Consider the following 26,558-nt stretch of genomic DNA (forward strand, 5'->3'; position numbering starts at 1 on the left):
CAGAAAATACCAAACACTCCCTTAGCAAGGTGCCAGCTTTTCACAGTGACTGTTATCCAGTGTTTATGCAAATTCCAACTCCCAACAAGAACAATGACCCACCAAACAGAGCTGAACTTATTGTTAGAACACCTGGGGAGTTAAAGGAACTTAAAACCATTCAAAACCTGTCTCTGCTGCACAGTGAGCAGGGGCTGAAATGCCATTTCTTGTCTGCACAGCCTCCCCACAGAATTCATGCCCCATCCACCCTGGGATCCCCTCCACACCCAGCCCTTGCAGAGCTCTCAGCTCCAGCCTGGAACTCCTTCTTTCAACAGGGACAACACCACCAAACAGGTGTTTTCTCCAGTTTTGCAACAAAGCTGAGATTAACCTGGAAATGCCCCTGCTTAGGTCATCTGAGCCTTCTCCCTGGGGACAATGTCCTTGTTTTGTGCCACTGAGATGGCACAATCTTGGATTACACCCCCGGGCACACAAGCAAACATGTAGCTGGGCAGATCTGCTACAAATCTGCAGTCAGCAAGAGATGCTTAAAGAGCAGAAAACATTAATTTCCAGCATCTAACTTATTTATGCTAAAGACACCCTCCTTTGGAGGGAAAGCTGCACTGCTACTGCATATTATGTTGTTCCAGTTCATAAAAGGCTGCAAAATCAGTTCATCTCTACGGCTATATTAGGTCCTGGAGTACTCTACGAGCAGGAGAAATGTCCCACACATATATCTCAGTTATGAGCAGCAACTGGAGCTCTCTAATAAGAAGGGTTGACCTAACTGAGGACACAGAAGATGAATACAGCAGTGTGGAAAATCAGTTTTGTACTTTATTTCTCCAAGGGAATAACAGTAAAATTTTACCTTGTGTTATTAGAGAAGAGTTATAGGCAATGAACCAGCTGCAGGTAACCCTATATTCAGGAGCTCCACTTCATTAAACTTGTTTAACAGGTTTCTATTCCTCCAGTTAATGCTTACTAAGTATATAAAGTCTTCACTCTTAAAGGGACACAGTCAAGGTTGTTGAGCCTAAACTTTGGCAAATCTTTGGTTGTCTTTATGTTTTTAAGGCTCCAGCATTTCTAATCTTTAAATTTAATCTCAGATTTCCTTCTTAGGGAGGGGAACACCAGTGAGTTGCCAATTTCAGAGCCCTGAGGAGCATGGTGAAGCCTCATGTCACATGAACATGGAACAGGCAGAGCTGGAAAGCAACAGGGAGAAAGAGGCAGGGAGGTGGATATTTCCTGTCTCATCCATCTGCAGGAAGTCTTGAAGATACAACTGTGTAACTCAAGCTTTACAAATTTAACCTGGAAGCCTATGACCAAACAATGCAATGACCCTTCCAGGGTAATAAACAAAGCAGTGGAGTTATTCCAGATGCACATGGATACAGCAGCAGATTTAAATTTCTGCATTTCTGCAGTGCAGCTCTCTGTTGGAGTGGTACTTACTTCAGGGACAAACACTTCACCAGGAGTCTTTGGCCAAAGTGTTCTTTGGGTACTTCAGGGACACTGAGTCTCTCTATGGGCTCCTCCTGGAATTAAGAGACACAGCCCCTGTACAAAGCACCAGCAGAATCAGGAGGCAAACACATCATCACTTTTTTATTCTAAGACACAGCACCAATTTCATCCAAGGCTTCCCAGCATGGTGCATTCATCAGCAGCTATAAATATGCTAAATTAAATCCCTTAAATGTTTCTGCATTACTGGGGATTGCATAACCAGAAGGGAAACCCAATCTTCAGAAAGTAATATCTATGGGCAAGACAATATGCTGAAAAACACTAAATAGCTGCAGTTCTCATGCATGTTAAAACACAGGTGATCTCAAATCTTTTACATTTGTGGCAGACTGACAGCTTTCACATTCCTTACACCCTTCACTTTTTTAGTCTCACCCACATGCATGTAAAAATACCTCATCTGGTGCTGGGTGTAGTGCAAAAAGCTCCTTATGCCTACTGGACTTCCTCTGGTCCTCGTTGTGGTGGTCAATCTCCTCATTTGGGGTTCTGTCCAGCAGGTTTGGGAGAAGGGCATCAGGCAGGGAGTTCTTCAGGTCGAAGATGCTGCAGGCCCAGCTGCCCCGGGGAGTGTCGTCGATCGACATTGAGCGTCGCTTAAGGTCATCCTGAGAGCCAACAAATTAAAAGCAACTTATAATGGGAAAAGGACTGCACTTTTAAAGCAGGACTGTAAATTAGGTTTTATGTAGCGAGGTTTTAAAGGCACATTACTTGTTCATCCTGGTAGCTGTTGCCATCCGGAGCTTCGTCAGACTCAAAGATCTGTTTGGGGAGCCCTTTTTGCCTCTCCTTCTGCTTGTCCAGGGTGTTGGGATTGAACCCAGTTCCCAGCTTGTGGTATCTGCAAACAGAGGATTTCAAACACATTCTTAGCAGCCCTTTTGACCCCGACCCCAGAAGCAGCACCCCGGAACAAACCCAGCATTGTCAGCGTGGGTGCTCCCGAGGCTGGAGCTGCTCCCTGCAAACACCATTTCCAGTCAGCTCCACTGGAGCTGGGGCATCATCCAACAGCCACTATTCCAACACTACAATGTGACTCTGTTCATCTATAAAGCCACTCTGGGTGATGTCAAAAGGAGGATTATCAAGGGCCAATTAAAGTAATTGTAAAATGTGCCATTGTGATGCCAAGCTAAAAACAGGCCGGGAACACGAGGGCTGAAGGCCAGTGGTTCTGCTGGAGCAGGAACTGACTTGGAGCAGATAAAATGATTAACTGGAAAACCAAAACAGCAACTCAGGAAAATCCTGAGCACCTCTGGAGAACAACTTTCCAACCCTGACTAAAACAAGTGTGTTCACACAGCATCTCTGTAAGGAAAGTGGGTCCCTCAGAGCTTTCCAGAGCGTAAGAGCTCCTGCAAGTGAACAGTCTGCCTGCTGTGCTGACAGGAGCAGATCTCTCACTAACAAATTTTTGGGTGCCAAATGGCACCATGTCTGTATTTAGACACACACACATGGGTAGAGCCATGGTCTCCCTGCAATACTCACTCCAAGTCAGTTCCTGGGATCACATCTGGAATTAATTGTTCTTACCATGCCCTGGTACTAAAGTTACCCCAGAGGGATGCTCCAGACATGGGAAAACCATGGACAGGCTAGCAGTGAGTAAAGGAAGGGAATAGAAAAAAGGAGGAATGCATTTTCCTTGCTAGGCTGTAATTCCTGAGAGCTGAATTGGATCTGTATAATCCTCACCTGGATGTCTGCATTTCCATCACAGCTCCACCAACAAAGGATCTCTAATTCACACCTGACTTCAGAAATTAAGCTTGAAATCAGAATATGCTAGTGGGTTTTTTTCAGGCCAGTGAACTTACCTTTTCCAATATCATTAAAGGAATTACTGAATGGGTGGATTTCCTTGCCTCAAAAACATTTTGGTTACTAAAAACTGGAGGGAGAAATGGACATAAAGATTATTTCCCCTGGGGTGGGGAAGTAAAGGGATTGTCAATTCAGCAGTTCTTCCAACAGCTGGGGTTGGTGCCCCTGGAGCTAGCCAGAGGACTTGGAACCATTCAATGGGATGGATTAAGAGGAAACTGTTGACATCCTTACTTGAAAAACAATTCAATCCTTCCCAGCTGAGCTTTTGGGCTCTTCCCCTGCTCCAGCAGTAACTCTTCAATTTCTACACAGTGCACTGCTATGGTTTTATCCAAGCAGGAAATGCTAGGACTCTCAGAGTCCCACCAAAACCCACCAAAAAACCTCATCAGGGCAGGAATCACAGCCAGGAATTCCAGGTACCAACAGAAGTCACTGAGAAGCCAAGAGTGGGTAGCTGGCTGGGTCACACTGCCCAGGTCTGTGGTGTATCCAAGACTCTGCTGCCAAGGCTGGGAGTTAATAAAACATCTCCCTCCCTCTCTTGGGTTCCTTTCTGGCTGGGTTGTTGGGGTTTTTTTTTTGGTATGAGATTACAAAACACTTTTTTATTAGGTCACATTAGCAGTGCCAAACATATCCTGAGCATCCCCTGAAGTGGCTCTCAGGACAGCATTAAACCAGTGAATTGTAGCAACTGCCACAAGGGCAGAGCTGGAGCTGCAGCCGAGTCATTTGTAGGTGATGCACATCACATGGATCACTTACTCCTTGACAGCAGCTCTTGAAGTCATCAGACTTCCAATCATCCGAGAGAGCCCGTGCTCCAACTAAAGCCTCTCCGAACCCTTCCTGCTAATTTGCATGGAATAATCAATGCATGCCCATCCTCTGAACTGTTAACTCATTAGGTAAATGTTGTGATGGTTCAAATATTAACAATTATTTGTTTGAATGATGTACTTTCCCCAAGTCTCTCTGGGAACCAATGGAAGCAGCAGGGGGCACCTTGTCTGTTGGATGGTCGTGACTGCACGTAAATCGTACTTCACTGCAAAATTAATGCAACTTGTCTCTAAAAAGAACTAAAACCAGATGGAACAAAGAAAGAAACAAATGCTGGAAGTAATTTTACTTGTCCACATCCCCTAATTGCTCTACCATGGTAAAGGAGCAACTGTGGATTTAAATGGCCTAGATTTTCCAAAATGCCCCAAGGGGTTTTAACGTCCAAGATCCAATTTTCCAAACACAAAGCACCAGTTCAGCTGAAACAGGCAACTAAAAGCTAGAGGACATGGAATCAGCAGCCAGGACAACATTTTTGAGCCTCCTTACAGCAATTGGCCAAAATTTAAATATGAACTTGAAGTGATGAACACCAGAGGGAACTCACTTTCTGTTCACGATCGCCCAGTCCTCGGTGTAACTCCTGACACAGTCCCTCACGTGGGGGTCCATCTCACTGTTGAAAGAATAAAAACCAGAGATCACAGAGATTAAAATTTCCCAAAACTAAATATGAATTCCCTGGAGCATCAGCACGTCACCTCCTGTCCTACCTCTCCTCGGGCACGGCCGACACGAGCGTGCGGCACTCGCGGGGGGTGTAAACCACCTCGATGTCATCGGGGGGAAACTCCAGCAGGTCCCGCAGGGGCCCCGACTCCACGGCCAGAGGGTGGGTGATGAGATAATCCTCCAGGTCCACAGGGTCCACAGCTTCTGTGAGAGGCACCTGGGAACACACAAACCACCACAGGGGCTTTAAACCGAGGTGAGCAAATAAAGAAACATCACAGGTGTGTTTTCTGCTCTCTTTTAAACCAGTTCTTCTGCCTTGTTGAGGGATTTGATGCAATATCAGGTGATTAACCTCAGTGGTGTTAACCTCAGCTAACACACAGCAGAGCTTTCTCATGTCTTATCTTTTATCTGATGTTCCTCTGCATATTCCTCTGGTGTGTGCCATCATCACCTAAAAAATACAACTACAGCCAGGAAAGGCTACATCTATTTTCAAAATATACAACAAAAGGAAATTTCGTACTTTATTTCCCACGTATCTGAGCCTGGATTTGTTTTTAGCAGGCTCTGATCACAAAGGGAACCTTGATCCTGCTCCAAGATGCAGGAACCCTCCCTCCCTCAGGCACAGCCCTCAGCCAGAACCCAGAGCAAGGCCTGATTTACCAGGAACTCAGGAAGCCACACAGCTCTGAGGACTAACATTATTTTGAATTAAATCGCCTCCCTGGTGAACACAAAACACAATGTTCACCTACCACAGGTACAAGTTTAACTTCTCCCTGATATTAGAGCCTTTAGTGCCACAATGACTCTGCCCATGCCAGGAAGGGACACTGCCCTCAATAAAAGGGATGCTTAAAAATCATCTTTACTGGGCACAAAGCCTTTACCTGAAGCACAAGGAATGACTGAAAACGTACAGGAAAACAGTAGATTTCACTGGCAGTGCTGATCTCACCATCCTGAGCTTTTTTTAGATACATTAGAAGAAAATTTGCATAAACTGGATACATACTCACATTGCATAACTTGTATTTTTACATATTCCATTACATAAATACATATAAATATTCTGATATGAGATCATTATGCTATGAGGCTATACATAAACATAGACATTAAGAAAATGAAACACTAAAAACAAGTTTTGAGGAAGCTGTCTCTACAGCAACTGACAGATTTCCTAGAATTCCCTGGCACATGCCAGTGAGGCTGAGTGTTTTAACAAGAGTCACAAAAACACATCCAAATTCAGCAGTTTTCTCTACTAACTTCCCCTTTCCTGACATCCAGATGATTTCTGTGGGACAAGGAACTATCCTGCAGCTTGTGCTGGAGATGACTTTAAAAAGAACACTCAGCACTTCAGTTTTAAATTTGCTTCTCAAAAATGCTGCTATACAAATCCCAAATTCCAGTTTTTAAACTATTGCAAACAAGTTCTGAAATGAATCAACTTTTTATTCAAGGAGAAAGACTCTGCTAACACAGAGATACTGAAAGAATCTCCCAGCCACAACCAACCTCAATGAATACTGCAATTTTCTTAGAAGGCAAATCCTTCAGCAGGAAACCAACGTGACTCCAAGGAAATCAGGGGACTTGGACCAGATGACTTTTTGCCAGATAAGCATCTGGTTCACCAAAAAAAATATGTGATGGCTGTCTAGAATACTACTAGAAATGTAGTATTTGATTCTGCAATTTAGGTAAAATAAACAGATTCATTTCTGTGTAAAGAAATAGCAAAAGAATCATAGAAGGGTTGGAAAGGACCTAAAGCCCAGCTTGTTCCAAATCTCTGCCATGGGCAGAGACACCTTTCACAAGAAGATGATGATCATCTCTTTAACCCCAAAACCTTTTCCCCCCTTCTAATCCTGAACTCTTCAATCAGAAATCTGACTCTGAAAATCCTGAACTCTTGAAATGGACTCAAAGTACGTGATTTTGGAGAACTTTTGAAAAGACAAACCAGACACTTCCCACTGTTTTCATCGCTGCAAGCAGAATTTGTCACTGCTCCTTCCCACATCTCAGCTGAGATGTCACCACCTCACCCTGCTCTTTACAAACAGGCAGACCAGCCCCATTTGGCACGAGATCCCTGACAAATGTCACTGAGAGGTGACAGCTTTTCCTTAAGGAATTGCTACAAGTGCCTGTTTGCTTCCAAGTGCTGCAAACTTCCTGCACTGCTCTGCACCAAATCGTCCCTTCCACTGACAAACCTCAGAAGCAAAGAGGAGGAACCACCCAGCAATGGAGACTCCTTGCAAATGAAGAGGAAAGCAGTAAAATCACTGGGCAAAAAAGCTCCAGAAGCAAGGGGGTGTCCAGAGGTGCTGGGAAAAGCATCCCCTCCCATCCTCCCATGGCCAGTGCAAAGCCCCATCCATGCAGGGATGCTGCTCCTGGCTGGACCCTGACAGCACCTCCCAGAAGGGTAAGAAAGTCTCACAGGATGATTTGAAGCTGTTTAGCTGACCCTATTTTTAAGCCCTAACATTTTAAGACTTACTTTTATTCCTCTTTCTGACCTGGAAGGTCCAAAGCTGAGGGATCTTCCAAAAGTGAACTGCCTGTGGCAAGTGTTGTGTTTTAATTTGCACAAACTCATTTACCTGTGATTCTCTAACACACAGGGACCTGTCCCTCATCCCTTCCAATATTTCCACTCATCCTGATAAAGAGAATTGCAAAAAAGATGAGGAAAAACCTCTGTATTAATGCAGAGCTCATGGGGACATGCAGGACTGAGGGTGTGAGACTGTCACAGCCCAAAACACACCACGTCCCCTCACTCCTGGCATTTCACATCTCAAATTCCCCTTGTCCAACAGGAGCATTGAGATGAATGAAGTGGCCATGCCAGTTCAATATCACCAATGCAGAAAGGCAGGCAGTGCCCAGGGGCTCTCTGTGCATTCCAGGGATTTCCAAGCCCTTCACACATTTCAGGATTAGGCCCAAGGTTGCACTTCACAATTTTCCAGTTTGTCTCTTCGGGTAACTCTTGTACCATGAAGATGTAAACAAACATAAAAGTCAAACCCAGAGGCCTGTGTCAGACTCACCATCTGTGCAGCCAGAAATACTGTCTAGCACCTGAGTAAACAGGCCAAACATAAATTCATGGGTATGGAGAGGAACTACTTGGTGTCAGACTATTGGCAGATAAAAGGCAAGAACATTATTTTAGGCTTCAGATATTTGTGGGGGAAGAAGTGATGAAAGAGGAGGAGGAGGAAAGAAGGATGAATAAATGCACCAGAAAGAAAATGAACCTAAAAGATGTCCCCATGTGTGAACAGAAATGCAAGAGCTCCTCTCAAGGCTCTTGCTGTCAATGGTTTAACCTTTCCCCTGTCCTGCCTCGTGCTCCAGCATCGCTCTAAAGGTGTGGATGGGGACAAGGAAACACAAAATACCAGAAGCTATTCCTGTGTTACTTGGGCTAATCACCAGTCACCTGAAATTGCCACACAAAGCCATCAGGTGAAGCGTGCACACGGGAGGAGCTGGACAAGCTCAGATAAAGACCAGGTTACCCAACCCCATCATCCCAACCCCATCATCCCAATCAACCTCAGTGCTGCTGGAGGAGCAGAACCTGCTCTGTCATCTCACCTCCAGCCCAGCTGACCTCCTGTGGCACCAGGAAAAACAAGAGACACGCACCAGCTGATTCCCCTGGCCTGCAGGAGTGTGACACTGTGCTACTGATGATCTCAGCTATCAAACAATTCCCAGTCCCGTCAGCTGCGCATGAAAAGGTTTGAAATCTGCTGCAGCAGGAAGGGGGAACAGCTGAGGAGGATAAAGCTGTGCTCTCCCACAGCCCTGCTTGCTGGCAGGCTGCAGACTTCAGGGCAATATTCATCCTGCTCCCAGGAAAAGCCTTCTCATTCCTCCTGGCAGCTCTGGGGAAGCAACAGTAGTGTCTCCTCCATAAAACACAGCCAGTTCTTCACTGGACTTCCAAAGGCAGAAGGATAATCCAGCTAAGTATCTGCAGACATGCAGAACACCTACCAACTGCCTAATCACAGAATCCCAGAGTGGTTTTGCAGGAAAAGACCTTAAAGCTCATCCTGTTTCAATTCTGACACTTTCCACTGTCCCAGGCTGCTCCAAGCCCCATCCAGCCTGGCCCTGGGCACTTCCAGGGATCCAGGGGCAGCCCCAGCTTCTCTGGGCACCCTGTGCCAGGGCCCCAGCACACTCACAGGGAGGAGTTTCTTAAAATCTAATCTGAATTTCTCCTCTTTTAGTCTGAAGCCATTCTCCCTAGCACTGTTTCCCTGTGTAAAAAGTCACTCTCCTTGTTTTTTCTAAGTCCCTTTTAAGCACTGAAAGGTCTCAATGTGATCTCCCCTAATAAACCTAATGGGGAATTCTGGAGTGTTACTGCAAGAAATCCTTGCCAGGAGGTCCATTTCTGTTGAGTTTATTAAGACCCTCCAGAAACCAAAGTCTGCAAGAGCCCTGAGCATCTTCCCCACCAGGACCATAGAATAATGTGAATTAATAGCAAATACATGCTAAAAATATGCAAAGGAAAGCTGCTCCCAGAATTGCTGCTCTTTTAAAAAACACTCTTTGATTTTGGACAATTCCCCAATAGGGTTTTCACTCAGCCTTTATCCCAGGATCAGGCACTGCCACCTCACTCATGGCAAGCACTGTTCTGGTGCTATTAAAATCTACAGGAGGACAATGTGGGGAGAAAGGGCAGCTCAGGATGAGTAAGAGGGGTATAACCTGCTCCCTGCCAGCATAAACACTGTGTTTATCACAGTACTGATAAAATGAAAGTACAGAAGAAATCAAACAGGACTCCCTCTCTCAGATTTACCCCAATCAAACCCTTCACTTGGAAATAACAATTCTGCATGTCCTTAACCTGACCACAGCCACATTCAACCAGTTAATTCAGAGAGCAGCCTTTCTGATTTGGCTTCTCTAACCCATTTAAAGGCAGTTTCCAGAGGTGTACCAGCATTGCTGCAGTTCAGGCTCTCAGCACTTGCAGGACAAACCCTTATTTCAAAGGTTTACAGCTCTCCTGCAGTGGGGACACTCAAGCTTTCTTCTTTAAGGTTGTGTTATTCTTCACTGTTACATCCCCTTAAAAGCTGGAAAATAAAACTGCGTTCCCTATCGACTTTGCCCTTCTCCAGACAGCAAACATTGTATTTTTGTGGAGTTTTAGTGCACATGTCTCTCTCCTATTTATTTCCTCCTTTTGAGCAGCTACCTGGATCATCACCATCACTTACAAAAGCACCTGCACAAATCTGCAGGAGCCTCAGTGAGGGGATGTGGCATCACTCCATGGAAGGTAACACAAACCTTCATTCACTTCAGCCAAGCATCCCAAAGGGATAACAAAGGGAACAAAGGGATAACGAGCAGGGAAAGCTACACCCAGGACACCACCTGCCCAGCTCACACAAGGAAACAAAAGGTATAAAGCAGAGGTCAGGCTTGTACAAGACCTGCACCTGTGCAGGGATCTGAAGACTCAAGATCTGCTCTCCTGGGCACTGCAGGGCAGCTCAGTAACAACTAGGGCAGAAAAAGGGATCATTATTACTCCATCTCACAGGGACTGACTGAAGCACAGTGCCCTGACTCCACAGGCATTCCCAGGCTTGCCTGGAGGACTTCAGCCCATCCCTTCCCTAAACCAACAGCTGGGCTCAGGGGATATCTGTGCCCACGAGGAGTCTCCTGGGACACACTGGAGTGACACACTCAAATCCCTGCTATCATTCTGCAAACTTTTCCAGCTTGTGTATGACAGCACAGCCATGGAAAACAACATTCCCTCCCATTTCCTTCTCCCTCCCTCACCTCTGCCCTCCCAGGATGCCCAATCTCACAGGGAGCCCCAACAGCACTGAGAGGTTGTGACATGACAGCTTGGCAGGATGCATCTGCCACAACAAGGATTTGAACCCAACCTGCTGTGGCCCAATCCAAGCCCCATTTCCCTTGTAGCTCAAATAAGAATTCCCAAGGGCAGTGTCCCAGCCCCTGTGAGGATCACAGTAAAATTGAGGGCTCTGTAAAAATGACAATGGCAAAGTGTAGAAGGTTGTCCCTCCTGCCCCCTGTGTGGGAGTAAAACTCCCTGTGATAAGGGACCTTGGAAAAATTAAGTTTGCAGAGAGCTCCTCATCCTAGGGAGGATCCTGACTGCTATTTTTACTTGGCAGCTAAAGCACTTATTCAAAATCAGGGTGATATTTCTTGCCAATTTTGAAACCAGGACAAAGTTCCATCTTAACTTCAATACCTCCTTAAATATTAAGCCATTTATAACGTGCTAAAACTGCAACAGATTGTGCCAAAGCTCCAAATTCTAAATTAATACCAACTTCCCACCCACTGCCTTCCCTGGGCAAAATCTTGGAAGGACAGAAGCAGCAGATTAACATTTCAAAGCTGAGCCCCAGCCTTCTCTCAGCTATCTCTGGGTCTCCAGGGCAAACAGGCACTTCCCTTGCTGAGCAGTCAGGAATGCAGATGGCCTGTGCTTGCTGTGGCAAAATCCTGTCACCCTTAAACAGATACTGGGATCTCAGGGAACAGGAGTCAAATCTGATGTACTGGAAGGAGTCAGAATAAATCTGAGAATGTAATATGCTAAAAAAAAATAAATTACAATTTGCAGGCAGGTTAAAGAAGGTAACAGTTTAAAGAAATAAGCTTGCTTAACAGAGGCATTAGATTTATTTTTAAGTGTGAACTACAGGCAAGTCACTCTAAGAGATTTTGAAGCATGAGCAGTGTAATATTAACCACTGACAACACTCAAGTAATGAAAAAACATGTTTTACTTGCAAAAATGACATTTTCTTTCAACTAAGCGCTCCAAAAATAATCCAAATGGATCCAAATTCAAAGACTCGCATATTTGTCGGCTGCCATCCCTGCATTTCAGAAAACCCATACTCCTGATTCCTGGTGAGCCCAGAGAACTCCTGCATTTCATTTTTTGGCTGCATTTATAATACATGGAAATATTCAAATGAACCAAGGAGATTCCTAGGCAATCTCTGCTTTCCATCAACCACAGGCAGCTCCCAAGCCTCACCAAGGGTGACACCTCCCCAGCCCTCAGTGCAGTCATTACCTCCCCACTGCCTCTGGAATGCAGTTCCCTATCTCCTGCCCTGCTCTGCCTCTCATTCCTTCTTTTGCATGATGTTCTGGGAGATGTCATTATCACAGAGAGCAGCTGATCAAAGTCCTTTATTTCCAAATTGCAAGCGTGCCCCAAAAATCGTTGTAAGCATTCTCCGTGTCTGAAGCCTCCATTTTTGCAATCTGAAAACATTTAATTTTAAGATCTGAATTCTGTCAGATCTGCAGTGTGTGACAAATTCTATCACAATGCCTAAGCTAGAAAAATCCTCTAATGGAAGGAAATGGATTCCACATCCCTGGAAGTGTCCAAGGTTGGACAGGGCTTGGAGCACCCTGGGAATGTGGAAGGTGTCCCTGCCCCTGGATGAGCTTCAAGGTCCTTCCAACCCAAACCAGCCTGGGATTCTGTGAAATAATTACAAATACACCTACCTAAAGAAGGATCCTGCATGTAACAAGGAACAGCCAGTCCCAAAACCAGTGAGATGCTTTATGTACAAATACTGCCAGGTTATTTGCTGTGATAACTGGTTGCTAATGTAGGAAGCCATTTGGGCATAGAAATATTAATATTAATCAGAGATTAATTAGTTATCTGGGAATACTAAAGCTATTTCTTAGCAACCCTAGAAAGACACGAGTTATGCCTCCAAGGACGGGTAAGGAGACAAGATCTTTGATGACTAAGGATTGTGTAATTTCACCAAGAGTATTTGGAGAACACAAAGACTTTGATACAGAAAATGGAAGTGCTGAGACTCATCTCGAAGAGTTTCCCTCTGATAAACTGTGACAAAACTGAAAGCAGAAACTGAGACAGCAACAGAGAAATTAAAAAACAAACAGTCTGAGCAGAGACTGCAGAAAATTCACAGATTTCCCACTTTTGGCAGAAATGTTACAGCAGGTCAGTAGAGCCTGACCCCTCCAGACCCCTGGGGCTCACACAGGCAGACCCTGGTGGCCCTGAGCCCTGGTGGCCCTGAGCCCTGGTGGCCCTGAGCCCTGCCAAGCATGGACAATGCTCTCCTGAGTGGGAAATACTCAGCACAGGCAGATCTCAGTTCCCAGGGGACATTTCTCCCCTGTGTGGATGGATGAACCACGGACACGCGCGGAGCCGGCAGCGTCACGGCAGAGTCACACAGAGCTGGCCCAGGCTGCTCTGGACACTGCCAGGGATGGGGCAGCCTCAGGACAGACTGTGCCACAGCCTCATCATCCTCTGAGCAAAGAAATTCTCCTAACATCTAACCTCTGGCACTGGGAGCCATTCCCTGTGTCCTGTCCCTCCATCCCTTGTCCCCAGTCCCTCTCCAGCTCTCCTGGAGCCCCTTCAGGCCCTGCAAGGGGCTCTGAGCTCTTCCTGGAGCTTCTCCTCTCCAGGTGAGCACCCCCAGCTCTCCCAGCCTGTTTATTTACAATTACTTGGTATAATATCATTTCATTGAGAGTATTTATCTCTGCTAACACGTGAACTGTTTAAGTTACTGCAGAGACTCCCAGTGGACACCAGCCCCACCTGAACAGAGAAAACACCCCTGGCCTTGGCCACAGGGCTCACTGCTGACTTCAGCCACAGTTTTAATGTCCTCCAGAAAGTGCCTGCACCAGAGCAGAGTTAACAGGGCAGAGGATGTGGATGCCTCTCCCATCCTCCCCTGTCTGATGAGGACAGACCACTCAGCCAGGCAGGGCAAAACCTCCAGGAAATACAAATAATGGGAGGCACCATTCAGCCTTCATCAGCCCTGAGACAGCATAAAGACCTGGCTCATTCTCCTTTTCAATTCTTGGTGATAAAATTACTTGGCTCTGAACACTCCAAAACGCCCTTTTCAGTGTCACACAGGACACTGTCATGTTTTCCTTCGCTGTGCTTCCCATTCATTTGCACAAATCACCTTTTCTTCTTCTCTTAAATTACATTAAAATAAACAATGGAAATATACAAAGGAACCTATATTCTCTACTTGAATAATTAGATGTTATCTTTGAATGCATGGCCAAAGTCTGACATCCAATAAATCCAAGACAAAGCTTCAATTAGCCCAGATAATGCCCATGAAGCCAGCAGTGCTTTACAAAGATATGTAAATGTCAGCACCTTCATTTTACAGGAGAAAATGAAGTGCTGAGAGCAGACGTGGTCAGATCACATCACATCCAAGAATCCAGACCCCTTTATTCCCAGGCTAATTAGTATCTCTTGTAACATTGTTCCTTTACATACTAACAATCATCTCTGCTGTAGCATACATCAAAAGGCAGGAAATATTACCCCCAATCCCTTGGAAAAAGCTGTGATTTGTCTACAAAACAACTGAATGTACATCCACTCTGCTTATTTGCAGTAAAAAGCTGCCCTTCTAACAAAATCACAGAATCATTAAGGTTGGCAAAGTCCTCCAAGATCATCCATTCCCAAACTTTGACTGAACACCATCTTGTCAACCAGACCATTGCACTAAGTGCTATATCCAACCATTAAAATATACCTCTAAAGAGGTAAAGAAATAGAAATAGAGACCTGAAAAGATTTTTTTAAAATTAAGAGAACTCTTTCATGGGAAAAAAGAAATAAATTGAGTTTTAGACAACAGCCAAAAAATATTTCAATTATTATCCTTGGCACTCAAAAGTGAAAAAAAATAAAGTCCCAAGATTTTTCAAGTGTTTATCTGCTTTCAACAGACAGAGTTAACTGAGCACAAGGAGCTGCCCCACATTAAAAACAAATTTGGGAGGAAAAGAAAGTGGTTAGTCAGGAGGGATTATAATGGCAGTCTGGTTCATCAAACAAACAGCAAATTCCCCATCCTGCAAGATGCTGGGGAATTCTCCCAGAGGAAGTGCAGGCTCTCTGCTTTCACCCACTGGGGTTGGTGGTGAGAAGCAGCAGCTCCCAGCAGGGGATGCTGAACCTCTGGAGGCAGCCAAGGTGAGCACAGCCCGTGGATTCCAACCCAGAGCACAGCCAGCAAGGTGCAAATCCACACTCCATTCACCAGTGGGCTTGGAGAGACTCACAAAAATAACTTCACCAAAAAAATCCCTCCTCCATGGAACTCTACAGCTCACAGCTCCTATTTCCCAATAACAAACTGTCAGTGCCTTCTGTTGTGGGTTGCAAAAATAAAAAGCTCAGAGCTGCAGGGACTGCATCCTGCCAGGAGTCCCAGCCTGGCACATTGGGTTACACAGGAAAAGCCTCTGAGGGCCTTGGACCTGTGTCTGGGGTTTGAGGAATGTGCAATTAAATCAGCTGCTCCTAAAAGTGGCAGAAGGGTGGAGGCTGACAATAATAAACTCATTTGAAAGCAGTGTCTTCCCCCCAGCTCTACCAGATACCAAATTAGAAACAGTTCTGGCAGCATTTTGTCTGCTGTTTGTGAGGCAAAAGGGAAGAGACTTGCTACAATTCAGCTGACAGGTTTTTGCATTTATCCCAGGTTCAACCACGGGCAAATCTGTGGTGTGGGGAACATCCCTGCACTGGCTTCAGCTGACAAGAAACAAAAGGCCCAAGCAAGCATGGTGCTGAAGGCTCTTCATTCACAAAAACTCTTATTTCTTCATAAAAATATCTCCTTTGGACTGATAAGACTCTCAGACAAACTATCATAAGCAGCTGCTGTTGGCAACCATCAGAGAATCGGTGTTGACCTTTCCTGGACCAGAATTCTCACCACGGTCAGCAAGATGAGAGAGCACATCTGCACAACCACTGGAGTCACAGAACCAGGGAATATCCTGAGCTGGATATTATCCAGTCCAGCTCCTGGCCCTGCACAGGACAGCCCCAACAATTCCACCCTGTGCCTGACAGCACTGGACAAATAATTCTTGAACTCTGGCAGGGTGGAGCCCCCCAGTCCCAACCAGCTGCCATCGTGGAGATACTGGAACTCAAACACACATTTTAGCAGGAATTTCCTCTTCACTCCCACACTACATGCCCTACTTTAGGCTTTTAAACCAGTGTGGCTACACAGAACTGAACTTTTCCAGAGCAAACACAGCTCCACACAATGATGCTTTCCCTCTGCATAATGCTGATTATCAAAGCAGGCCAGGCAGGCACAGCAGATCCTGATGGATGCCTCGGGGAGAGAAATTAACCCAAAATTCAGACAAGAGAACCTCTGTCATATTACACAGCCTGAGGATACAGACTCATGACTTCACTAAATAGACTTTTCCTACAGACTATCTCCTACAAACCATCACCCCATGTTAATCAGGCTTCTGCAGAGCATCTCTGCTCAGCACCCAATTTCATGTGACAAACTGGGAGCTTATCACAGCAGCCATCACACAATGCAGTTTGATAGGAAAAGCTCAGAGCCTGCTTCCAGCTGGCATGACCTTTTCCAGCATATTTATAGATTCTTGCATATATTTACTAGCAAACACCAGGGCAACAGGATAATGAGAGCTACTGATAATACCATGACCAACAAGTCTGATCCTGTATCAAACATTACATGTGAAGATCAACAGGACCAAAGCTTTGAGCTTGAACACTTGGCTGGTGGCAGAATGCAAAAAGCTCAGGAATAGGAGGAAAAAGTGGAAGAGAGAATTCAGAGTGAAAGGAGGTGATACAAGGAAAAACTGATCAAAAATATGGCTGGGTGAACCTGGAGAGGTTCACAGAAGACACTTCAATCTATGAGAGCAGAAAGGCAATTCCAAGATGAACCCAGAGGTGAGACAAGGGAGGCACAGCAGCTCCTGGGATGGATATCCAATGGGAGTGCATTCCTCAGCTGTCCAGTGCTGCAGGGAAGTGGAGTCAATGACCCTGAGTGCTCCACACACCAGCTAATAGCAGGGGACCCTCCCTATTCTAATGCTGGATTATGCAAAGGACCATCCAGAACTGCCAAGTCAGGGCTTTGCATTATCACTGCACAGCCCAGCAGAGCCACTGAGATAAGGCATTAGTCTGGGCAGCAGCTCTCATTAACCCTTCTCTCATTAACCCTTCTCTCATTAACCCTTCTCTCATTAACCCTGCTCCCTGCTCAGTGCCCACCACGCTGGGCACCAGCTGACAGAGCAGCCTTGTGCTGTCCCTGTGCTCCCAGGAAATGACAGCAATTCCAGCCTCCTCCATCCCCAGCGCCTCTGGCACAGCCAGATCTCCTCAGAGATGAAGTCTGTGCTGCAGTGAAGTCACTGCCCTGAGCTACAGGTCAGCCTGGAGATCCCTTTTGAGGTGACATCAGCTCCCAGGACACCTTTGTGCTCCACAGGAGGCAGCTTTAACAGGTTACACTGGACATGAAGCAGAGGGAATTCCCATGAATTCATTCCCACAAGGAACCAAGGAAACACTACAGGACCCCACTCCAAAGAGAAGAACTCTTGTAAACTCACACCACTTGCACAGACTATCAAATTCAGGGCACATTTCCAGCCCTGCCTGACCTAACCACCCTTCTCTGAAGAAAACAAGATGCTCTAATATTTGTTTTCAAAGTTGACTGCAGCAAAAAGAACCCCTGTGACCTGAAGTGAGACCCCAAATCAAACATTTCCAGCCTGAAAAAGTTTGCTGCACTCTTAAAATGTTTACCACAATAAATCTGGAAGGTTCCTGGCAGGCCATGCAAGAAAGTCTGACTTCAGAAAGGGTGACTGTGACAATGCAGCTCTTCAAAGTAGGCTGTAAACTTGTAAGTAAATATACATTCCTGAGGAGCAGCCACACTCAACTTGCATAATAATATTTAAAATACTTCAGAAGAGTAGATGAGTCGCTGTGGTCCTGCTCTCCAGAGTGACAAGGACAGCAAAACAGCAACCTGAAGTGCAGGATCTTACAAAGAGCTCTCCATGCAGAGAACCACAAAAACACAGAATTTAATCCCCAATCCAGGCTGGATTAAAACAACTAATATCTGGTCAAGAAAGCTCCTTATCCTACAAAGATTCTGCAGAAACAGCATTCCCAGCCACACCAATTGATTTGCAACATAGAAATCCCCAAAATTAGTGGCTTTTGCATGGAATGTTGTCCTTGGTGTTATCAGAGCCGCTTACATCAGCAAACTGTCAGCACTCCTCCCAAATGGTAAAATGAGCATGGCCAGCAGCCTGAGCAAGCCCTGCTGCAGGCATGACTTACAGAGGTGTGATGAGAGACGCTGCCTCCGATGTTGAGGTTCTTGAGGAGCTGTGGGGAGCCTCCATACTGCCCCGAGATCTGCTTCCTGACCTCGGCTGCCACGGTCCTGCAACGACACAGGGACAGGTTATCTCTGAGAGGGGATGGATCACACACACCTGCCTGTGCTGCTGGAATGAAACCAGGCACTGCTCGCTGCCACCACGGTGTCACTGCCCGCCGGGAACAGATCCTGCATAATAAATCCCCAGGAATCACAAAGCTCTCACAAGGCTGCAGATATGTATTTTTAACAGCAATTAGAGGGTTTTTTCTTCCCTTTTTGTGAACTGCTCTTCTGTGCACATCTGTGGCAATAAAATGCACGTGACCCTGAGCACAAATTAACTTGTTCCCAGCAGGCTCTTCCAAGGAAAGCTCTTCTCCAGAGTTCTCCTCTCCCTTCAGCAGTTCCTGGTCACACAGCTGCTTCTGTACTCTGCAGTTTCATCCCTCAGCCTATTTTTGGGGTTTGCAGTCACAGCCAGACAAAGGACCAGGAAACAAATGACTGGGTCAGAACAAAAAGCTGCTTCCCTTCCCATGTAGGAAAGGTAAAGGTGACAAGCAGAGGAAACACTGGCACAGAGCCCTGTGTCTCTGCCACAGAGGAATTCCACCACTGGGTAATTTTCTCACCAGGCATAGAAAGCACAGAGCAGCCCCTCCATGCCTGGAGGGTGAAAGCTGTGACCCTCCACAGTTTTCAATTTTGGCTAAAGAGCCACATTGTCTCTGGTAAGGCTGAAAACACAACAGGCAGGTAAAGCCACCTGGAGGGGGAAGGAAGAGCACAACAGAGAGGGAAATGCTGATGGCCAGGGGCTGTCTAAACAAAGAGCCACAGGTCCAGCCCTACCACAGCCATCCCCAGCTCTCCATCCTGTATCCCAGCAGGAAGCTGCAGCTCCTCTCAGCAGGGATAGCCAAGCCTCTGAGTAGGGTGGAAATGGTCTTGTTCCAAAAGCAAACCAAAACCCAGATTTCTTCCCCAAAAAAAGTGGTGTAGCTGAAAAGCTGCTGAGTACCCCTGGCCTACAGCATCTCACCAACACAAATGCTCCTCTCCAGGAGTCAACACCCAATTTATTAGGGACAAACCCACCCCAAGTGCCATCCACCACATCACAGCAGTGCTGGCAGCTCTGGCTCCCAGAGCAAATTCCCAGCTCCAAGGAGACACTAACCAGCCAATAAGGCAGATGAAGAGGCTGCAAGAACAGGGATGATTTTTCTTCTGCTGTGTCAGTGATCTTTGAGCATCCTCATGGCTAAGAGACTCCTGATCTCAGCAGGGGGACTGTGCTGTTTATCAGCACAGCACACAAAGCTGCTAAAATCCTGCCAAGGAGATGGTTAAACCTGTCCTGAGCTAAACCTGGACGTCAGGATGGGCTCCTGGCTTTGGGATTGCTGGTGGGAGGAATGAAGGCAGCTGGAGGCAACTGCTGTCAGTGGAAGAGAAGGAAACTCTAAGAGGGAACTGGCTGGGACAATTGAGGCTACCATGGAGAGCAGATGTTTCCTCAGGCCAGAGGATGGATGTAAGATTAGCTAGAGGAAGCATTATTTTGTCTTTTTGAAAAAGTAGACTGCAGGAGGGAAAAAAAATAAAGTTTTATGTATTCTGGCTGCAAGAAGTCATTTCCTTCATGTTTGCCTTTATCCACAGGAGCTGATGTTTTCACTTCTGGAGGGTGGCTTCTGTCCTGCTGGGGACAGGGAACATCCAGGAGAAGCCATGTCCCTGCTCCCACCACGTGTGCACGCACATTCACACGTGACAGCGAACCACACGTGCTGCTGGCTTTTGTTGGGAAATTTGGAATGGATTAAAATGGCTGCTTGGCATGGAAAACACACCATGGAGCTGTGGCTGAGGATGGAAAAGCTCGTCCCCAGGATGCAGACGGGCTCTGCTTCAAACCAGGCTCTCTCAGTGTGTTTTGTGTCACTCCTGATGAGGCACAGAGAGCCCTGGCAGGAAAACTCAAGAGCCCAGCACAATGCAGGAAAACCTAAAAACCCTTCTCTATTTTCAAGAGGCATTGTTTCCAGGTGGAAAGTACAGCCAGAAGGGGGAACTTGTCCTCAGCTGTGGAAGCACAGCCATGCCTGGCTCTGCCTGAATCCGTGGATCCTCAGGAACCCAAGGCATCTCCGTGGTCCAGCAGGAATGTGGTACCACAAAAGAGATCAGCCCTGCCTCTGCACCATTAATAACCTCACTGGATTTTGAAAATTCCCCCAAAGCAGGACAACAGCAAGTGAGAACTGAACCCTCAATGGGTTTCATCAAGAAACCAGCATTACTCTCAAGTCTGAAGCACTCCTGCCTCTCCAGCTTTCACAAGCACCCACCAAAACTCTTTCCATGTGAAGTAAAAGAATACTGTCTAAACCTCAGAATTCCTGAGTGGAGTGTGCTCAGGAATTATTTATCCCAAGCCTGCAGCCCAACCCACAGCTCAGGCTGTCTCCTTTCTGTATCACTACATGCACAGAGGTTTTGGACACCACTTCCCCACCAGAAAGCATCGTGCCTCTGACACTCAGAAACCATCTCCTAATGTAACCTGACCTCCAGATGTATTTATGAGTAATCTACACTCCTTTGGGTTTGTGGCAGCATGATCAGGTTCAAGAGTCCTCTCCCACTCCTTTCTACCTGCCAGGTGTCCCCTTCCAGCCTTTGGGCTCCCTTGGTCACCCAATGGCTTTTCTGGAGTTGTTCCAGTTGGGAATCAGACCTTTCAGCAGATGTGCTTCATCCTGATCACTGACTCCAGAGAAGGAGTAGAACCTTTGGAGAACCAAATGAGTATTTCCACATTGAGAAAATATCTCAGCTGACTTCTTTTAGGGCTGCTTCCTCACTGTTTCCTCCCAGAGGTTCCCAGTTTCCCTAAAACAAATAGCACCTGGTCTAGTGGAAGGTGTCCCTGACCACAGAATGACCTTTAAGGTCCCTTCCAACACAAACCAGTCCATCACTCTGTGGAGACATTTGCCTTCTCCTCCTCCACTCCCAGAGGCTGTTTGTCCATGGCAAACTGCTCATGACCAGCAGTTCATGCTACACTATAACCCTGAGCACTATTTCTAACCCAAATCAATGCTGGTGTTACACCAAACCCCAGCAAGAAAAGACAAATAAATATTCTCCAAATGTAAAAAAAAAAAAAAAAAAAAAAAAAAAAAAATTAATTTGGTAGAGCTGAAGAGCCATTAAAGCTTTGATAATTAAAAGGACAAATAAAAAATTGCCTCTAATAACTTATCTAATATTCAACACATAACCTGGGAACCTCAGACAAACATTCCAGTTAATTATAGCCCACAGCCTCATGAATGTCTGTTTAAAGTACATCTTCCCCAGTCACTTCCTTTCTGACCTTCTTCACTGCTTAATTATTGTGTGTGTATGTGGTTCACACAGAAAAAGAAAAAAAAAGAAAACCCACAAAGAAGAAGGAAAAAAATTCCTCTTGGAACTGGCTCCTGAAGCAAAACAAAACTGGTCATTCTCAAAGTACTCTGAGCTGTAAATAACAAAATGAAACCATTTGTTTGCACTCCCAGGGTTCTTTACTACACACAAAAATCATTTCTGTTTCTATGTGCCCTGCCTGGTCAAACCCAAAAACTGTTCCTTTTTATTTTTATTTTTTTTTAACATTTTTTTAGCTTAAGCAGCCAACTGGAAATATCAGTCCTTCTTTTTGCCTTCCCCCAAAAAAAGACTCCCCAAGATCTCCCTGGTGATGCCAAGCAAGGTTAGGAACTCCCCTGTCTCCCAGCAAAGGTGGGTCAGAGACAGCCTGGGGCAATGTGAGGAAGTCTCCTTTATCCAGGGCTCTCTCCACTGGGAAAGGGCAAGAAAAATTGGTTCTCCCCATCCTGCTAATTACAGAAGTGCTCCTCCTGCCTGTTCCTCAGCCTGGCTGTCACATGCAGGGACTGCACACCCAAGGAGCCTCTGAGAAAGGCAGCCTGGCACAGCGAGGCATCTGCAGCCCCAGCAGAGCTGCTGCTTGTGCCCCAGAGAGAGAAAACTGCATTTCCACACCATTTACTTTTTCAAGTGAAAGCATCACCCTCTGTTCAGCCAGCACGGGCTGGAGGCATCCATCCTGACTCACTGTGCTTGGATGTGGATCCCAAAAGCCCAGTGGCACTGGCTGTGTGTGTCACCTGGCCCTCTGTCCCCACGTGCTCCAGCTGGGCTGTCCTGCCTGCAGCCCCATCCAGGTGTGAGTCAACATCCAGGGAAGCTCTGATGGATGAGGGAACCTGCTCCAGGGATGCAGGGAGAGCTCTGGCCTGGAGCCACCCAGCCAGTTCCTTCCTCCTAAACCCCAGGTCCTGTTTCCTTCTGAGTGAACTCCTTCCCCTCGGAGTGAAATGGGTTTGATTTACAGCTGAGGAAATGCCCAGCTTGATCCTGACCGCTGCAGGGTGTTGTGTGGGTTCTTAAATTAACACAGACGAGCAACAACATGTTCCCTTTTTCCTCACCATTGATTAAAAGAGAAAACATCACACAACGCTGCCTGTGGTGCTCTTCTGATAATATTTGATTATTGAGGCTGAAACGTCACCCCTGGGCTGCAGTGGAGGGATGAGCTCCCAGGACATCAACACAGGACTGGATCCTGCAGGACAGCAAAGTCACACCTCAAGCTAAAAACACCCAGCCAAAGAAGGAAGCCTTGGCCAGAGAAGCAGCTCTGCAGCAGAGCCCTGGAGATGAAGTTTTGGCCCTGCCTTCTCCCTTGCTTTAAGCAGTCAGGGATTTTCTTGGGTTTTGACTCCCACGTGAGACATCCACAGAGGCCGAATGGGGACAGCCAGTGGGACTTTTGGAGAGAACAGGAAAGGGATGCTCTGAAATTCCTGGTAAAAATCCTTTCAGTTATCTGTGACAGTGTTTTGACAACGCAAATCTGGATGTGGGAAGAGAATAAACTGTGATGAATATTCTGCTGTGACCACGTTTCTGGCCCAATTTGGTGCTCCTGGGAGCCAGTGACAGCTCTGCTCTTGGTTTCAGTGGGTGCAGGTTTCACACCATCCCTCTTTACCCTGGGGCTGGGCAAAGGAGGCTGTCAACCCCCCTGACACAGCATTCAGGGAGTGTAAAAGGACTCTAAATGAACATAAATGCAAATTTAGCCTTCCCAAGTCCCCTTTTACAGCACCCCATCAGTGTAAAGGGAGCTGCAGCAGAAATAAGATGCTCTGAACGTGGTGAACACAAGTGTCTTCCCCTCAATTCAAATCCATAAAGACAAGCTGTGATTACTCCAGGAATCCCATATAGTGTAAGAGGCCTGGATGAGGGGGAATTCCCAAGTCACTGAATGTCTGGGAGCAGGATCAGCCCCCACTGAAGATGCCCCAGACAGCAGCACCTCATGGGGTTCCTGTTCACATGGAAGCACCTGGGAAGGGGCTGGAGCCACAAGGTAAAAACTGTTTTCTCTGCACTCCACTGACAGCTGGGCACAGGAAAACTGAAAAACCTAAGCAAAAGAATACAGAGAAGTTGTAAAAATCACACTGTGGGGTTTGTGTGAGGCTGACACTGTAAAACAGAGGGCAGGGCAGGTGTGCTGTTCCAAGTCACAGGGATCCTCTCCCACTGTGGGAGCAGGAAAGGAGGATCAAAACTCTTTCCAAGCAAAGGCACATCCATGGTGATGGAATGACCAAAGGAGCAGCTCTGAATTCCCCAGACAACCCAGCCTCAGGATGGTCCCAGAGCACTGACAAGGCAGTGAGTCAGGGGCTCACATGAAAGCCTACATGAGTTTATCCCTGTAATGTTTCTGCTGTGTGAGGTTTAAAGGGGGAGATTTTCTTTCTCTTTTTTGAACTCTAAAAAGCCTGCACACCTTTTCCTCTGCCTCAGGAAACACTGGAGTGCTGGGATACAACAAGCTCCAGTTACTGGGACATCCAGGAACTCAGAAGTGACCTTTTTGATGGGGGGGTTTCCCTATCCTATTTCTTTGCCAGGCAGCCCCATATCCAAAAAATGTACTGGGATAACACAACTGGGAATGTGCACCAGGCACAGGTGGCACTGAAGTTCCTCTGCTCTCACATACAGAGATGGAAGCAACAGTCTCTGTGCTGCTACAGAAGCATCAGGATGCTGCAGAAGGATGGGATCCACCACAGCTTAATAAAACATTTCCTACCAATATATTTTCAATTAAAAAATAGCAATTTCAGGCAAGATCTTAGAAATTATTAACCCATTTTAGTGTGTTTAACTCGGGAGTTTCTTCTGATGGAGTCAAGAAGAATTAGTAAGCACCTGTGATGGCCAAATTCTAGTTTAAACCCATCCTGCAAAAACTCAGCAGGACCTAATCATGAAGGCACCTTGTAACATAGTCTTAAAAAGGTATTTTAAAACTGCTGGGGCAATTACTGATAGCTTCTGCACAATATTCAAAGATTTGGATGCAAGGACCATGCAGGGCATGGCACCAGCATTCTGATCATGCCCTTGAGGTGGCTGAAGAAATCACAGCAGGTAAATCTGAGCCATGGGACACATCCCTGGGCTTTCCAAGAAACACTCAGCCCATCCCATGTTTGTTTTCGTACCTCTGCTGTAACAACCAACTTAGAAACTTGCAGTTGGACTAAAGGAATCTGTCTTGGTGGATCTGAATGACATCCATTTGAAGCACACAGGCAAAGCAAGAGCAGTATGGCTATTTCCTGTGAATAAGACAAATGCTAAGTCTACCTCGATGAGTCAGCCAAACCGGAGGGCAGAGTGTGAAAATTCGAGGGATCTATTCTTCTTGAAACAATGGAACTGGGGGAGGGCTTCCAGCAGCCACCAGCACAGCTCTGGGAGTCCTGTGCACTGCTTGCTCCAATCTCTCATCCCCTGAAACAGCAACATTCCCAGCAGCAGCAGGAGAAGGGTAACAGCCCAGCCTGGGCATCCCCAGCTGCAACATTCTGCTCACAAGCTTTTGCCTGGATGTGCAGGCCACAAACCAGGAATTTGAGATTTCTCAAAACATGACACTACAGCACAGGAAACCCCACAGAAAACACAACAATCTTACAAGAGTAAAGGAAAGTTGGAGATGCAACAGCCCTGACCTCACTACAAAGCACCCGGGTCCTTCTACAGGCACAGGTGAACCCAACCTGTTTAAAAACAGCATCTGCCCACAAACACACTGAGAAATACACGGAGTGGGTCAGGTTAGCCCAAAAGGTGCACAGAGGTGGCACAGCTGTGCTACAACCCAATGGATCAGGCAGGAATGCTGAGCACCACAGTGGTCACCCCAGGGCCATCGTATTTAACTTCCTGCCAGGGCTGTACAACTCTGACACTCTGACTTCCAGTGCTTGTGGCTCATGTGACTATTTCTATGACTACAGTCAAGAAGCAGGAAAAACGGTCTGGCAGCAAATCCATCCCTCCCCATTCCTTGACCTGTCACATTAACCCCTGGTTGGTGCACATGAAAACGTGCAGAGAACCTGAAGAGCAGCGTTTTCACCTGTTTCCAGATCATGAGCGGGGTGGGACTGATGACTCTCCTCTACCTCCTACCCAGCCTTTTCCTTTGACCTCCTTTTTCTTTGTCCATGACCCTTCTCCATCACAGCTTCTCTAGCTGCAACTGCTTGTACCTACAGCTTCTCACTCAATGCCATGAAAATGAGACTCCTTTTGCTATTGTCCACAGCCTCCTGAACAGCTCTGGCAGAACTGATGGTTCTCGCTTTCACTCCACTGCTGGTTACAGGCAGGAGAGGTACCACGGTCACCAAAGGCTACCTGGTCAGAGCTGCAGACAGAAAGCCTGTTCCTACCTAGAACCACATGCCTAACTCGCAGTGTAAGTCAGCAGAAACCTGCTGCTGACAGGTAAATTTCTATAAATACTCCTCTTTAAAAAATAACCAAACTTTGAGAAACCCAAGGATGCTCAGCACCGCGATCCTCACGTAGCCCCGCGCGTCCAAGGAGCGGTGCCACGGCGAAGCAGCCGCGCTCACACACAAAAGGCAGGCGCTGGAAAGGAGCGCTCTCTCTCTCTCTCCATTTTCCAGCCGGCGGGAGGTCGGCGCTCCCCTCCCAGGTGCGGGGCCGGGGCAGCGCCGGGAGGCGGCCGGGGCAGGGCCGGCTCGGGCAGGAAAGCGCCGTGCCGCCCATTGTGCGGCCGGAGGGGCTGCACAAAGCGCCCGGCCGGCCTTTGTTCGCGGGAGCGGAATTCCACGGCTCTTTTCCTCCTCTTTCTCCCTCCCCCGCTCCCCCGCGGGAGCTCCC

General features: G+C 46.8%; 1 protein-coding gene across 16 annotated transcripts in view; it reads right to left on the reverse strand.

Annotated features, from left to right (window-relative positions):
• The window catches only part of DOCK7 (dedicator of cytokinesis 7), a 92,109-nt gene that overhangs the window by 65,190 nt on the left and 361 nt on the right, over positions 1 to 26,558 (reverse strand). For all 16 annotated transcript variants that reach the window (XM_015636195.2, XM_015636194.2, XM_015636191.2 and 13 more), the window contains exons 2-8: positions 19,525 to 19,530; positions 18,203 to 18,312; positions 4,941 to 5,116; positions 4,775 to 4,843; positions 2,254 to 2,383; positions 1,935 to 2,147; positions 1,462 to 1,547 (exon numbers count right to left, since the gene is read on the reverse strand). In XM_015636195.2, the coding sequence (XP_015491681.1) occupies positions 1,462 to 1,547; positions 1,935 to 2,147; positions 2,254 to 2,383; positions 4,775 to 4,843; positions 4,941 to 5,116; positions 18,203 to 18,312; positions 19,525 to 19,530 (790 nt within the window). The remainder of the gene's footprint in view (positions 1 to 1,461; positions 1,548 to 1,934; positions 2,148 to 2,253; positions 2,384 to 4,774; positions 4,844 to 4,940; positions 5,117 to 18,202; positions 18,313 to 19,524; positions 19,531 to 26,558) is intronic.

The sequence above is a fragment of the Parus major genome, chromosome 8 (genome assembly GCF_001522545.3).
Source record: "Parus major isolate Abel chromosome 8, Parus_major1.1, whole genome shotgun sequence".
Taxonomy (NCBI): domain Eukaryota; kingdom Metazoa; phylum Chordata; class Aves; order Passeriformes; family Paridae; genus Parus; species Parus major.